Genomic DNA, 16,844 nt, shown 5'->3' on the forward strand with positions numbered 1-16,844 from the left:
CCTCACAGCGCCATGGCCCCAGGTTCAATCCTGACTACGGGCGCAGTCTGTAGGACGGTCACGGTGACACAGCGGTAGAGTTGCTGCCTTACACCTATGTTTCCATGTTTCACCCGGAGAAAAGCCACACCCAGTCGCGGGGAGAAGGTACAAAGTCTGTGCAGACAGCACCCATGGTCAGGATCGAACCCGGGTCCCTGGCGCTGTAAGCCAGCAACTCCATCTCTGCGCCACTCCATTTATCATTCCTTGATCCACCGTCCGAACTGATCTAGATCCTGTTGTAAACTTAGATTTTTTTTAAATGAACACAATTAAGTTTGTACCTTTAATAATGCTTTATTTGCCTTACACAACAATGACTTGGTTCTCAGATTATTTCACAAGAAATACAATAATTGGTTTCAGATTTCAGAAACAGCAGAGCAGTAGCTGAGTTCAATATGTGCATCGCCACCTCGCCTTGTCCTCTTTGGTCTAAGCAAAATAATAACTTGATTTTAAAGTTCGTCATTTAAAAAATAATGTCTCAAGAATTCTCCACACGGTCTATTTCATTGCAAAAGCTGAAGCAAGAATCAAATGAAGCTGCGATTTGGTTTTGCTAATTGAAGATCGGCACATCATGGTCTTACTGTGGACCACATGTTATGGCTTTGTGGTGTGTGTGCGTGTGCGTGTGTGTGTGCGTGTGTGTGTGCGTGCGTGTGTGTGTGCGTGCGTGTGTGTGTGTGTGTGTGTGCGTGTGTGTGCGTGTGCACGTGTGTGTGCGTGTCAGCAGATCTGCGCTCCCTCCAACCTGATTGAAACTGAGTTAGTGAGATTCCAATCGCTTCAGTCTCAGCCTGAACTACCGACTGTTCGTTCTTGTTTTAGAAGGAACTGCAGGTGCTGGAAAATCGAAGGTAGACTAAAGTGCTGGAGAAACTCAGCGGGTGCAGCAGCGTCTATGTGGAGCGAAGGAAATAGGCAACGTTTCGGGCTGAAACCCAAAGGAAATAGGCAACGTTTCGGGTCGAAACCCGGAAGGGTTTCGTCCCGAAACGTTGCCTATTTCCTTCGCTCCATGGATGCTGCTGCACCCGCTGAGTTACTCCAGCACTTTAGTCTACCGACAATTCTTTGGTCTGAATATACGGTGCCAAACAAGGGTTCCCTTTTAGATGGACGCAAAAATGCTGGGGTAACTCAGCGGGTCAGGCAGCATTTCTGGGGAGAAGGAAGGGTGACGTTTCGGGTCGAGACCCTTCTTCCAACATATCTATCTTCGGTGAAATCCAGCATCTCCCTCTTACACATTTTAATCTTCATAATGAACTGCAAAAAATAGTTATCCTTGCCATTATTTATAATGGGTTTTTTTTGGCCAGGCCAGGATTTATCTCCTGGTATCAGAACTCTGATATCTCCATGGACATTCGCTGTTGCGGGTGGTGAATCTGTGGGAATTCTTTGCCACAGACGGCTGTGGAGGCCACAAGTCAATGGATATTTTTAAGGCAGAGATAGACGGATTATTGATTAGTTCGGGTGTCGGGGGTTGTGGGGAGAAGGCAGGAGAATGGGGTTAGGAGGGGGAGATAGATCATTGAATGGCGGAGTAGACTTGATGGGCCGAATGGCCTATTACATGAACTCGAGGTGGTTTATAAGGTGATTTTGAGATCCATCTTTGAAATATGCAAACTTGGTCTTCCGCCTCACCCCACTGGAAGAGCCTATCAGAAAATTATTGGCATTTACTAGAAAGTTGCCTGGGTTTCAACAACTAAGTTACAGAGATAGGTTGAATAAGTTAGGTCTTTATTCTCTGGAGCGCAGAAGGTTAAGGGGGTACTTGATAGAGGTCTTTAAAATGATGAGAGGGATAGGCAGAGTTGATGTGGACAAGCTTTTCCCTTTGAGAGTAGGGAAGATTCAAACAAGAGGACATGACTTCAGAATTAAGGGACAGAAGTTTAGGGGTAACATGAGGGGGAACTTCTTTACTCGGAGAGTGGTAGCGGTGTGGAATGAGCTTCCAGTGGAAGTGGTGGAGGCAGGTTCATTGGTATCATTTAAAAATAAATTGGATAGGCATATGGATGAGAAGGGAATGGAGGGTTATGGTATGAGTGCAGGCAGGTGGGACTAAGGGAAAAAAAAGTTGTTCGGCACGGACTTGTAGGGCCGAGATGGCCTGTTTCCGTGCTGTAATTGTTATACGGTTATATGGTTATATGGCATAGTGGATACATGGATCGGGAGGTCAAAGGGAGACTTGAGAGAAGCTTGTAGAATTATGAGAGGCACAGATAGGGTAGACAGTCAGAATCTTTATCTCGGGGTGGACATGTCCAACACTAGCAGGCAATGCTATGAGGTCAGGGTGAAAGCTTAATGGAGATGTGTGGGGCAAGATTTTACACAGAGGGTGGGTGCCTGGAACGGGCTGCCTGGCGTGGTGTGATAGTGGCATTTAACAGGGTGTTAGACAGGCACGTGGATGTGTAGGGAATAGAGGGATATGGAGCATGGCAGGCAGATGAGATCAGTTTAACTAGTCGTCTTGTTTGGCACAAACATTGTGGGCTGGGGGGCCTGTTCCTGTGTTGTACTGTTCTATGTTTTACGATTCCTGCAATTTTATATCTGTCAGTTTCTAAACGTGTATGATTGTGGCTTGCTGCCGATGGGCCACAGGGGCCACGGTTTTAGAATAAGGAGTGAGCCATTTAGAACGGAGATGAGGAAACACTTTTTCTCACAGAGAGTGGTGAGTCTGTGGAATTCTCTGAGTGGAGGCCGGTTCTCTGAATGCTTTCACGAGAGAGCTAGATAGGGCTCTTTAAAATAGCGGAGTCAGGGGATATGGGGAGATGGCAGGAACGGGGTACTGATTGGGGATGATCAGCCATGATCACATTGAATGGCGGTGCTGGCTCAAAGGGCCGAATGGCCTACTCCTGCACCTATTGTCTATTGACTGGATTTACAATTTGTCCTTAAGTTTCCTCAATGGGCTGTGAAATAACTCACAAGCAAAATCTAGTTTCAATCCTTGCGTTCCTGCCATGGGTGTAGAGGGTGGGAGGTTGCAACTTTCACATGGTCCGCCCTGTTTTGACAAATGCAATCAACGCGACATGCACAATCAAATATGATCAAATCGAACAAGTTGACCAACAACTTGAGGCTGTGGCCATTCGCTGGACGAGGGGTGAAGCTCGGGAGCCACATTAGACTTGACTAGTTCATTGGATTTAAGGATCTGCCACTTGTATCTATGAGAGCATTTGAAGGCCAATGAATTAAAAGTTAAGTATATTAGTCAAATTACACTAAAATGTAAGGCAGGATTGCCTGTTCAGCTTTCCAGTGGTGGATGTGAATTCACCAACGTTCGATTCAAAGGGGGGGTGCAATTATTGAAATATACTTCAGTGAGTTTGGATCCGTTTTATTCGCCTTAGAAACCGGAGTTGGTCGTATCCCCTGAGTGACACTGAGAGGTGGTCTCCCTGTTGGTGGTCCGGGCGTATTTCTTCACTGTCTTGTGGGTGATGCAGCCAATGTCGTGGAAGATTTGCAGCAAGTTCCTCCTGAACTTGACACCGACAAAGGCATACAGGAAGGGGTTGAGGCAACAGTGGAAGTAGCCCAGGCTGGATGTGACCCAGATTGCAATGTCCAAGCTGGACCCCAGGGCACAGCCCGGAGCGAGGAAGCCCATCCTCTGCAACGTGTCAATGAAGATGACCACATTGTACGGGACCCAGCAGAAGAGGAAAGCAGCAACAACTATGACAATGACCTTCATGGCCCGGACCTCCTTGTTCCTCTGCACGTTATGGGACCCTCGCAGAGTTATGATGATCATGAAGTAGCAGTAGAGAATGACTGACAGAGGGATAAGGAAAGTGACCACTTGATGCAGGCAACGCAAGCCCACTATCCAATTCTTGCCAGTTTCGCGATCAAATTTATATTGGCATTGCCACGTGCCGTTCAGCTGGTACTTCTCCAGGAAGATGAAATCGGGGATGGCCAAGATATGGCAGAAGACCCAGACCACAAGGCAGCAGACGTGCACCACCATGGACCTGGGTTTGTTGTACATTTGGACGGCGTGGACGATGGAGAGGTAACGCTGGACGCTGATGCCGCTCAGCAGGAAAATGCCGCTGTTGAAGTTGATGTTCAGCATGGCCCCGAAGATTTTGCAAGCAAACGCCTCAAAAATCCAGCCTTTCACCGCTTCCACGGCCCAGAAGGGCAGGGTTAGAGCCAGCAGGATGTCGGCGATTGATAAGTGGAGGATTAAGGTGTCGGTCATGGCCATGGTCTGCCTGTTCCTCAGGAAAACGGCAATGGTCATCGCATTCCCCAGGATCCCCGCGGCAAAGATGGTGGAATAAAACGCAGGAAGAAAGACTTTCTTAAACGGTTCTGTGCTGTACGTTTCGCAGGTGTCGTCGATATAGGTGTCATCGTCCAGGCCATTGTCCTGGCCATACAGACTCTCATTGTAATTAAAACTCATATTGTCAATCCAATCAAAATTATCCATGGTAAATCCCTGAAAGAAAGAATCAACAAGGTTAATAAAAGAATCGGCAACCATAGATGCTGCTGCACCCGCTGAGTTTCTCCAGCACTTTTGTCTACCTTCGATTTTCCAGCATCTGCAGTTCCTTCTTCGAAACATAGAAAAATAGGTGTAAGAGTAGGCCATTCGGCCCTTCAAGCCTGCACCGCCATTCAATATGAATATTCTATAGGAAATAGGGCCGAAACCCAAAGGAAATAGGCAACGTTTCGGGCCGAAACCCGTGATTCTGTTTAAGAAGGAACTGCAGATGCTGGAAAAATCGAAGGTAGACAAAAATGCTGGAGAAACTCAGCGGGTGCAGCAGCATCTATGGGTCACCGATTCCTTCGAAGAAGGGTCTCGACACGAAACGTCACCTATTCCTTCGAAGAGTGCTGGAAAATCGAAGGTAGACAAAAATGCTGGAGAAACTCAGCGGGTGCAGCAGCATCTATGTGGAATGAAGGAAATAGGCAACGTTTCGGGCCGAAACCCTTCCGGGTTTCGGCCCGAAACGTTACCTATTTCCTATAGTGGAGATTGTTCAACTCTTTGCATGGAGCGAAGGAAACGTTGCCTATTTCCTTCGCTCCACATAGATGCTGCTGCACCCGCTGAGTTTCTCCAGCACTTTTGTCTACCTTCGATTTTCCAGCATCTGCAGTTCCTTCTTAAACAGAATATTACCGGGAGGAGAGATATGAGGAGAGAGCTGACCTTTTCAGTGGAACATAGAAACATAGAAAATAGGTGCAGTAGTAGAGGCCATTCGGCCCTTCCAGCCTGCACCGCCATTCAATATGATCATGGCTGATCATCCAACTCAGTATCCCGTACCTGCCTTCTCTCCATACCCCCTGATCCCTTTAGCCACAAGGGCCACATCTAACTCCCTCTTAAATATAGCCAATTAACTGTGGCCTCAACTACTGGCAGAGAGTTCCACAGATTCATCACTCTCTGCGTGAATTTTTTTTTTCTCATCTCAGTCCTAAAAGATTTCCCCCTTGTCCTCAAACTGTGACCCCTTGTTCTGGACTTTCCCAACATCGGGAATAATCTTCCTGCATCTAGCCTGTCCAACCGCTTAAGAATTTTGTAAGTTTCTATAAGATCCCCCCTCAATCTTCTAAATTCTAGCGAGTACAAGCCGAGTCTATCCAGTCTTTCTTCATATGAAAGTCCTGACATCCCAGGAATCAGTCTGGTGAACCTTCTCTGTACTCCCTCTGTGGCAAGAATGATCGAAATATGAAATAAGAATGAAAATGATGCTCTGCTTCACTGCTACTTGGACTGGTGGGAGGAATGTAAGTGATTTGATATTTCCCCTGTCGATTTTAGCTGACAAAAAGAGGCCCTTCAGCCCACCTAGCCCGTGCCGACCAGCGATCCCCGAGCACTAACACTGTCCTACACACACTAAGGACAATTTGCATTTATACCAAGTCAATTAGAAACATAGAAACATAGAAATTAGGTGCAGGAGTAGGCCATTCGGCCCTTCGAGCCTGCACCGCCATTCAATATGATCATGGCTGATCATCCAACTCAGTATCCCGTACCTGCCTTCTCTCCATACCCTCTGATCCCCTTAGCCACAAGGGCCACATCTAACTCCCTCTTAAATATAGCCAATGAACTGGCCTCAACTACCCTCTGTGGCAGAGAGTTCCAGAGATTCACCACTCTCTGTGTGAAAAAAAGTTCTTCTCATCTCGGTTTTTAAAGGATTTCCCCCTTATCCTTAAGCTGTGACCCCTTGTCCTGGACTTCCCTAACATCGAGAACAATTAAGCCAGGAAATCCCAAGATCTCGGAGAAAACCCACGCAGTCACGGGGAGAACGTGCAAACTCCGTACAGACAGCACCCATAGTCAGGATTGAACCCAGGTCGCTGGGCTGTGAGGCAGCAATTCTACCGCTGCTCCACCGTGCTGTCCAGTTCCTCGAGTGCGAATTCAACTTGGAGTTAAAATCAAGACCATTCACACAGCCCACTTGATAAGAATTCTTATGAACTGCAGAGAACCCAAACGCTTATTGAAATGGCGACTTCTGATGAAAGTTATTAGAGAATGGACAGATTCTAGCAACAGCGGTGTTTGCAGGTGTAAATAAAGTCATCCAATCCTCTCTGTTCTGCCCAGACTAGTGGTTTTCACGCTTTTGCAACTCAGTTAAAAACAACTTGTCAACTAAAGGAAATATTTGTGGTTTTGGGGCGAATTACAATCTGCGCCGATTTCTTCTGTCGCAAACAACTATTGACTGAGGTACATCCTGCCATCTCCAACTTCGATTCATTCTCTCCCATCATGTAGGAACAACAGGGGAAACTCCACAATGTCATCTGTAGGTTTGCTCACCAGTGACACCCTGCACTAACGTGATATTCCTACTGAGCTTGCTCAGTGAAGATAGACACAAAATGCTGGAGTAACTCAGCGGGACAGGCAGCGTCTCAGGGCAGAAGGATTGGGTGACGTTATTCAGAAGAAAGGTCTCACCCCGAAACCTACTATCCAGCCTGTCCTGCTGAGTTACTCCAGCACCTGCAGTTCCTTCCTGCACAGTATGATCACAAGAATGTCTCGAAGGGCTGAATGGCCTCCTCCTGCACCTATTTTCTATGTTTCTAAGATATCTGCTTGGTTTAATTCTCATGTGTAGATGGACCAACTTCATAGTCACAGTCAGCTCTCACTAAACCAAAAGACCACAGCATGTTATGAGAAGCCACAGTACATATATTCATAGAAAATAGGCGCAGGAGTAGGTCATTCGGCCCTTCGAGCCTGCACCGCCATTCAATATGATCATGGTTGATCATCCAACTCAGTATCCTGTACCTGCCTTCTCTCCATACCCCCTGATCCCTTTAGCCACAAGGGCCACATCTACCTCCCTCTTAAATACAGCCAATGAACTGTGTGGCCTCAAAGTGCTTTTAAAGCTTTTAAAGCTGTCTGTTCAAGGATAAAGATTATTTTTAAAGTTGCTTTACAGGACCACATGATCCCAAGGATCCCACTTCCTCCACAATGTTTTTGGCCACGGCATTTTGAAATCAGCCAGGTAAATATTCAAGGACTATCCCAGGATGAGGGTTAGAGGCAGAGATCTTCCCCATCCTTAAGAGTTTAGAAAGTGCATCTTTTGCTGGGCCTCCTAACGCTGGAGATGGCCTGTATTTAGATTATTGGACAGAACCCTGGGTTCCACTGTTCTGTGAGACTCAGCTGGCATTGCATCACGTCTTTCAGAAGGAACTGCAGATGCTGGAGAATGGAAGGTAGACAAAAGTGCTGGAGGAACTCAGCGGGTGCGGCAGCATCTATGGAGCAAAAGAAATTCGCAATGTTTCCTTCGCTCCATGCAAAGAGTTGAACAATCTCCACTATAGGAAATAGGTAACGTTTCGTGCCGAAACCCTTCCGGGTTTCGGCCCAAAACGTTGCCTATTTCCTTCCGGGTTTCGTCCCGAAACGTTGCCTATTTCCTTCGCTCCACCTAGATGCTGCCGCACCCGCTGAGTTTCTCCAGCACTTTCGTCTACCTGGTGTTACATCACCCCAGGCAGGTTGAGACCACACCTGGAGGACAGGTGCAAAGGCCATCTATCTACTTGCAAGAGCGAAGGTGTTGAAACCACGGAAGGTGAGGTGGGTGGTTGAGCGGGGAGTGGTTGGGCGGTGGCGGTTAAATACAGGTGTGGAATACGGGTGCTGTCTGTACGGCGTTTGCAGGTTCTCCTCGTGACCGGGTGGGCTTTCTCCCGTCTCCTCCCACACTCCAAAGATGTAGAGGCTTGTAGGTTAATTTACTTGGTATAGAAATGTAAACTGTCCCTCATAGAAACATAGAAATTAGGTGTAGGAGTAGGCCATTCGGCCCTTCGAGCCTGCACCGCCATTCAATATGATCATGGCTGATCATCCAACTCAGTATCCCGTACCTGCCTTCTCTCCATACCCCCTGATCCCCTTAGCCACAAGGGCCACATCTAACTCCCTCTTAAATATAGCCAATGAATTGTGGCCTCAACTACCCTCTGCGGCAGAGAGTTCCAGAGATTCACCACTCTCTGTGTGAAAAAAGTTCTTCTCATCGCGGTTTTAATCTGTGTAGGATAGTGTTAGTGTGCGGGGATCGCTGGACAGTGCAGACTCGGTGGGCCGAAGGGCCTGTTTCCACGCTGTATCTCTACACTAAACCAGCAGTGGCCCCTGTAGTAATGAGTTTACACTTTACACAATGCTGCCTCTTTGTGCGTGTAGTGTAACACCTGGACAATGTGAGCCCTCTGACCAGCTCCAACCACGCATGTCCCGTGTTATCAGTGTCCCAGGATATCAACAGAAAAACATAGAAACATAGAAATTAGGTGCAGGAGTAGAGGCCATTCGGCCCTTCGAGCCTGCACCATTCGCCATTCAATATGATCATGGCTGATCATCCAACTCTGTATCCTGTACCTGCCTTCTCTCCATACCCCCTGATCCCTTTAGCCACAAGGGCCACATCTAACTCCCTCTTAAATATAGCCAATGAACTGTGGCCTCAACTGGCTTCAAATAGGGCCAAAACCCAAAGGAAATAGGCAACGTTTCGGGTCGAAACCCTTCGGGTTTCGGGACGAAACGTTGCCTATTTCCTTTGCTCCATAGATGCTGCTGCACCCGCTGAGTTTTTGGCTGATCATCCAACTCAGTATCCCGTACCTGCCTTCTCTCCATACCCCCTGATCCCCTTAGCCACAAGGGCCACATCTAACTCCCTCTTAAATATAGCCAATGAACTGTGGCCTCGACTACCCTCTGTGGCAGAGAGTTCCAGAGATTCACCACACACATCGACACAAAAAGCTGGAGTATCCAAGTGGGCCAGACAACATCTCTGGAGATCAGGATAATATCGAGCTGAGACTCATCTTCTGTATAAGGCAAGCCTATCGTAAAAGCAGACCAAAATCTTAGCCACACAGCGGTTGTCTTGATTCTGAATACAGCAGGTAAACAGGCCCTTGGGCCCGCCGAGCCCATGCTGTCCCATTTGCACCAATCCAACACTAACCTGACCCAACATTTTTCCTCTCAGTTGTGTTATGTTCCCCCCTGATTCCATCACTCGCTACAAACCAGGACCGGTTTATGGCGGTGAATCAACGCACGAAACCTACACGTCCTTGGGAATTAGCGGGAAACCGGAGCACCCGGAGGAAACCCGAGGAAAGAGCAGGGAGAACGTGCAAACTCCACACAGACAGCGAACCTGGGTCGACCTTCCAAATCTGAGGAAGGACATTATTGCCACAGAGGGAGTGCAGAGAAGGTTCACCAGACTGATTCCTGGGATGTCAGGACTGTCTTATGAAGAAAGACTGGATAGACTCGGTTTATACTCTCTAGAATTTAGGAGATTGAGAGGGGATCTTATAGAAACTTACAAAATTCTTAAGGGGGTTGGACAGGCTAGATGCAGGAAGATTGTTCCCGATGTTGGGGAAGTCCAGGACAAGGGGTCACAGCTTAAGGATAAGGGGGAAATCTTTTAAAACCGAGATGAGAAAAACTTTTTTCACGCAGAGAGTGGTGAATCTCTGGAACTCTCTGCCGCAGAGGGTAGTCAATGCCAGTTCATTGGCTATATTTAAGAGGGAGTTAGATGTGGCCCTTGTGGCTAAGGGGATCAGAGGGTATGGAGAGAAGGCAGGTACGGGATACTGAGTTGGATGATCAGCCAAAAACTCAGCGGGTGCAGCAACATCTATGGAGCGAAGGAAATAGGCAATGTTTCGTCCCGAAACCCTTCGGGTTTCGACCCGAAACGTTGCCTATTTCCTTTGGGTTTCAGCCCCATTTGAAGCTAGTTGAGGCCAGTTCATTGGCTATATTTAAGAGGGAGTTAGATGTGGCCCTTGTGGCTAAGGGGATCAGGGGGTATGGAGAGAAGGCAGGTACAGGATACTGAGTTGGATGATCAGCCATGATCATATTGAATGGCGGTGCAGGCTCGAAGGGCCGAATGGCCTCTACTCCTGCACCTAATTTCTATGTTTCTATGTTTCTTCTGCAAGATGCGCCACAGTGCCATCTCGTAGCTGTATGTCTATCGGGCCCCCCAGGAGGCTGTTATTGCCCCTGTAGTGGCCAAGCAATAGCATAGTCTCCTGCATTCCCTCGTTCCTGAGTCTCTCCATGCTTCCTAAAGCCATGCGTCTTCTGCTCATTGATCCACCGCCCCTTGATGTTTGCAAAGTCCTCGACAGGAAACGTACACAATCATCTGGGCACCAGACTTAGTACTGACCAGAAACTAAAAAAGGAAGAAGTGCCTGAAAATAAAATGACTGCTTCCCTGTGGTGAAGGTGGCAGGTAGATCATGCAGCTGTCGGCTGGCTTTGTAAGCAAGATGTTTTTGAAGACACATTTAACCTTCGGCAGGTTTGTTGAACAAAGGTTTATTTGGTTTAATATAGCACTAATAGAAACATAGAAATTAGGTGCAGGAGTAGGCCATTCGGCCCTTCGAGCCTGCACCGCCATTCATTATGATCATGGCTGATCATCCAACTCAGTATCCCGTACCTGCTTTCTCTCCATACCCCCTGATCCCTTTAGCCACAAGAGCCACATCTAACTCCCTCTTAAATATAGCCAATGAACTGTGGCCTCAACTGGCTTCAAATGGGGCCGAAACCCAAAGGAAATAGGCAACGTTTCGGGTCGAAACCCGAAGGGTTTCGGGACGAAACGTTGCCTATTTCCTTCGCTCCATAGATGCTGCTGCACCCGCTGAGTTTTTGGCTGATCATCCAACTCAGTATCCCGTACCTGCCTTCTCTCCATACCCTCTGATCCCCTTAGCCACAAGGGCCACATCTAACTCCCTCTTAAATATAGCCAATGAACTGTGGCCTCAACTGCCCTCTGTGGCAGAGAGTTCCAGAGATTCACCACTCTCTGTGTGAAAAAAGTTCTAATCATCTCGATTTTAAAGGATTTCCCCCTTATCCTTAAGCTGTGACCCCTTGTCCTGGACTTCCCCAACATCGGGAACAATCTTCCTGCATCTAGCCTGTCCAACCCCTTAAGAATTTTGTAAGTTTCTATAAGATCCCCTCTCAATCTCCTAAATTCTAGAGAGTATAAACCAAGTCTATCCAGTCTTTCTTCATAAGACAGTCCTGACATCCCAGGAATCAGTCTGGTGAACCGTCTCTGCACTCCCTCTATGGCAATAATGTCTTTCCTCAGATTTGGAGACCAAAACTGTACGCAATACTCCAGGTGTGGTCTCACCAAGACCCTGTACAACTGCAGTAGAACCTCCCTGCTCCTATACTTAAATCCTTTTGCAATGAAAGCTAACATACCATTTGCTTTCTTTACTGCCTGCTGCACCTGCATGCCTACCTTCAATGACTGGTGTACCATGATACCCAGGTCTCGCTGCATCTCCCCCAATCGGTCACCATTTAGATAATAGTCTGCTTTCCCGTTTTTGCCACCAAAATGGATAACCTCACATTTATCCACATTATACTGCATCTGCCAAACATTTGCCCACTCACCCAGCCTATCCAAGTCACCTTGCAGTCTCCTAGCATCCTCCTCACAGCTAACACTGCCCCCCAGCTTAGTGTCATCCGCAAACTTGGAGATATTGCCTTCAATTCCCTCATCCAGATCATTAATAGGACCTGACACAGCCATGAAGGGATGAATGGAGACTTTCTGTGTGTGTGTGTGTGTGTGTGTGTGTGTGTGTGTGTGTGTGTGTGTGTGTGTGTGTGTGTGTGTGTGTGTGTGTGTGTGATCAGCTATCTGAAAACTGTTCTACAAACTGGGCAATCGTTTTGCTGAACACCTCCACTCAGTCTATCTCAGCCTTACACACAAAAAACAGACTGAAACGTCACCTATCCATGTTCTCCACAGATGCTGCCTGACCCGCTGAGTTATGGTGCAGCAGCATCTATGGAGCTAAGGAAATAGGCAACGTTTCGGGCTGAAACCCTTCTGGAAATAGGCAATAGCCTTCCGGGTTTCGGCCCGAAACGTTACCTATTTCCTTAGCTCCATAGATGCTGCTGCACCCGCTGAGTTACTCCAGCACTCTGTGAAACGTCACCTATCCATATTCTCCACAGATGCTGCCTGACCCGCTGAGTGACTCCAGCATTTTGTGTGTGTCTTTTCGGTTTAAACCAGCATCTGCAGTATCTTTTTAAACATGGAAACCTTCACATGACCTGTTGCCCGTGTATATAGCTAGCACGCTGCAGGAATCTGCAGAGATTTGAGATATAATTTCTATGTTGACCGTTGAACTATGTACTACAGCAGACTTCACCTAGGCAGTACTCAAGGAGTCACTGTGTTTCTGGCACCCACCATGTTAAATAAGGTCTAAGTACAGTCTTATCCTCTCTTGGCAGCCTGAGGCAGTGAATTCCACCCGCTGACTAAAGACGGTCTGGCAGCATCTGTGGAGAACTAGGATCTGTCGTAATGTCAAACAACAGGGTACAGGGTCTTGGTGAGACCACACCTGGAGTATTGCGTACAGTTTTGGTCTCCAAATCTGAGGAAGGACATTATTGCCATAGAGGGAGTGCAGAGAAGGTTCACCAGACTGATTCCTGGGATGTCAGGACTGTCTTATGAAGAAAGACTGGATAGACTTGGTTTATACTCTCTAGAATTTAGGAGATTGAGGGGGGATCTTATAGAAACTTACAAAATTCTTAAGGGGTTGGACAGGCTAGATGCAGGAAGATTGTTCCCGATGTTGGGGAAGTCCAGGACAAGGGGTCACAGCTTAAGGATAAGGGGGGAAATCCTTTAAAACCGAGATGAGAAGAACATTTTTCATACAGAGAGTAGTGAATCTCTGGAACTCTCTGCCACAGAGGGTAGTTGAGGCCAGTTCATTGGCTATATTTAAGAGGGAGTTAGATGTGGCCCTTGTGGCTAAGGGGATCAGGGGGTATGGAGAGAAGGCAAGTACGGGATACTGAGTTGGATGATCAGCCAAAAACTCAGTGGGTGCAGCAGCATCTATGGAGCGAAGGAAATAGGCAACGTTTCGTCCCGAAACCCTTTGGGTTTCGACCCGAAACGTTGCCTATTTCCTTTGGGTTTCGGCCCTATTTGAGGCCAGTTGAGGCCACAGTTCATTGGCTATATTTAAGAGGGAGTTAGATGTGGCCCTTGTGGCTAAAGCGATCAGGGGGTATGGAGAGAAGGCAGGTACAGGATACTGAGTTGGATGATCAGCCATGATCATATTGAATGGCGAATGGTGCAGGCTCGAAGGGCCGAATGGCCTCTACTCCTGCACCTATTGTCTATGTTTCTCTGTTTCTAACAGTGGCGCAGGTTTTGATTTCCAGTGAAGCTGGAGTCTTTTCTTTTAAACGAGTATTCATCTGTAAATAAGAAACTGAAAATCTCCCCACAATGTGTCAGTATCAGTCGCACGTAATGTGATAATTGTAGATCATTGTGTAAAATATGAAAACCAGTCAGCCAACGCACACACTCGAGAGAAAATCAGAAGTCATCACAAATTCAGTAGGGTGCGTGTCACTCATTTCACTGCAACTCCAAAGTCAGAAAGCGACTCATCACACCCACCCCCGAATCATTCCACCCCCCCCCCTCAGTGGCCACAGATCACAGATATAAAACAGATAATAAAACCACACAAATAATCTTAATGCACGCTTTACAGAAAATGAAAATAATCAGCCGACCTGGTCACTGATTCCGTACCAAAGTAATCATAAGGCCATAAGGTCAAAAGTGATAGTCCATTCGGCCCATCAAGTCTACTCCGCCATTCAATCATGGCTGATCTATCTCTCCCTCCTAACCCCATTCTCCTGCCTTCTCCCCATAACCCCTGACACCCGCACTAATCAAGAATCTATCCATCTCTGCCTTAACAATATCCATTGACTTGTGGCCTCCACAGCCGCCTGTGGCAAAGAATCCCACAGATTCACCACCCTCTGAGTAAAAAGAAATTCCTAAAAGAACGTCCTTTAATTCTGAGGCTGTGCCCTCTGGTCCTAGACTCTCCCACTAGTGGAAACAACCACTCTATCCAAGCCTTTCACTGATCGGTAAGTTTCAATGAGGTCCCCCCTCATTATTCTAAACTCCAGCCAGTGCCGAACAAACGCTCATTATATGTTATCCCACTCATTCCTGGGATCATTCTTGTAAACCTAAATCAATATTGCCTGCGCTAATAATCCAGTAATATTGATTGATTTATTGATTGACCGATTGACGGAAAGATACAGACCCTTCTACCCATCGAGTCCACACCGTCCATCAATCAGCCGTTCGAGATGTCTATGCTATTCCCACTTTCACATCCACTACCTCCACACTAGGGGCGATTTACAGAGGGGCCAATTAGCCGACAGACACGCACGTCCCTTGGGATGTGGGAGGAAACCGGAGTAACACGCAGACACCACACAGACAGCACAGGAGGTCAGGATCAAACCCAGGTCTCTGGCGCTGCGAGTCTGCAGCCCTCCCACTGTGGGAGACAGAAGTGACAGCAGGCGCTGGAGTCTGTGACCAAAAATAAACAATTTGGATAAACTCAGTTGGTCGGGCAGTGTCTGTGGAGGCCATGTGTTGGTGGATGTTGTGACCTGAAGCATCAACCATTCCTTAATCTCCACACAATCTGTCCTATCTGCCGTTTACTTTAACAGTAGTACAAAATATTCTCGTTGTCTCGGTATTTTTGGGTGTTGTGCGCCAGTATTAATGTTTAGTTTAGTTTAGAGATACGGCGCGGAAACACCGAGTCCTCGCAGCCAAGCGATCCCAACACACTAACACTATCCTACACACACTAGGGACAATTTACAATTTGTTACCAAAGGCCAATTACCCTCCAAACCTGCACGTCTTTGGAGTGTGGGAGGAAACCGGAGCACCCGGAGAAATCCCACGTGGGTCGATTAGACAATAGACAATAGGTGCAGGAGTAGGCCATTCGGCCCTTCGAGCTGAATGACCTGCTCATGCACGAGAAGAACGTACAAACTCCGTACAGCCAGCACCCGTAGTCAGGATGGAACCCGGGTCTCTGGCGCTGTGAGGCAGCAATTCTACCGCTGCGCCACCGTGATACCCGCTACACGCTGACCCCTGGTTTTTGGCCGTTCCTTCTCTCTATCATCGGCTAACCCCGGCCAGCAACAAGTTTCATTTTCATCTCGGATGAGCATGGAGAAGAATAAACGACTCACTCTGAGTCAACGGCAGGTTTGCACCTTACTCAGCGAGAAGAAACTTACCATGTCGAATGAGTCAGTCCAGCCCATGAATATCCCAGTGTTGTCCTTGGTCCCACTGTCTGATCTACCTTAATGTTCTTTCTCTTCAACGACACCAAAGAGTTGGCAAGTGTCCCTCAACAAGATCGAGAGCAGGAAACAAACATCCCTCGCTCGGTTTCAATAGCACAATGAATAACATGTCCCTGTAAATAGGATGTGGTTGGTTGGCTGACCAGATGTGTTTTATTTCAGCTATCTTCTTGTGTGTCGTCTTCCAAAGCCAAGTTCATCTTAACTGCCTCTTCCTTGCAATTCACCCGGGCACCTCAACCACTTCACAGTAACACATTATATAAAAATAAAATAAAAACTGCAGATGCTGGAATTCTGAAATAAAAGCACGAAAATACTCAGCAAGTTAGGCGGCGTCTGTGGAACAAATTAGATTCTGGACGACTGTGTCTTTGTCGTAACTGAGACAGGAATAAGTTACGGAGGTTTTAACCAGCTTTCGAACAAACAGAATCAATATTTTGCTGCCTGGATTCAAGGCACAAGTGGTTTGTTCACACGCGTGCCAAGTCTAGTTTAGTTTAGAAATGCAGAGTTGAAACAGGCCCTTCAGCCCACCAAGTGCGTGCCGGCCATCGGCCCGTTCACGCCAGTTCTATCCCACACACGGGACGATTACAACAAGTCAATTGACCTACGAATCGAACAGAATTAACAGAATGAGGCCATTCGGCCCATCGAGTCTACTCCACCATTCAATCATGGCTGATCGATCTCCCCCTCTCAACCCCATTCTCCTGCCCTCTCCCCATAACCCCTGACTCCCGTTCTAATCAAGAACTTGTCAACCTCTGCTTTAAAACTATCCACTGACTTGGCCTCCACAGCCGTCTGTGGCAATGAGTTCCACAGATTCACCGCCCTCTGACTAAAGAAATATCTC

The 16,844-nt window shown here is 47.4% G+C and overlaps 1 protein-coding gene across 1 annotated transcript; it reads right to left on the reverse strand.

Annotated features, from left to right (window-relative positions):
• Positions 1-333: 333 nt before the first annotated feature.
• On the reverse strand, positions 334-16,592 carry LOC129711458 (C-X-C chemokine receptor type 3-like). Its single transcript, XM_055659073.1, has 2 exons — positions 15,908-16,592; positions 334-4,558 (listed from the first exon to the last, which is right to left on the reverse strand). The coding sequence occupies exons 1-2, from the start codon at positions 15,932-15,934 to the stop codon at positions 3,449-3,451; spliced, it is 1,137 nt and encodes a 378-aa protein (XP_055515048.1). The 5' UTR covers positions 15,935-16,592; the 3' UTR covers positions 334-3,448.
• Positions 16,593-16,844: the final 252 nt, after the last annotated feature.

This window comes from Leucoraja erinacea, chromosome 30 (genome assembly GCF_028641065.1).
Source record: "Leucoraja erinacea ecotype New England chromosome 30, Leri_hhj_1, whole genome shotgun sequence".
Taxonomy (NCBI): Eukaryota; Metazoa; Chordata; class Chondrichthyes; order Rajiformes; family Rajidae; genus Leucoraja; species Leucoraja erinaceus.

What these genes read in the sequence shown, in the direction of transcription:
- LOC129711458 (XM_055659073.1), bottom strand. Translation starts at nt 15,934, where the DNA reads ATGGGCTGGACTGACTCATTCGACATG. An exon ending in GGACTGACTCATTCGACATG is followed by an intron (nt 4,559 to 15,907) that starts GTAAGTTTCTTC and finishes TCTTTCTTTCAG; the next exon opens with GGATTTACCATGGATAATTT.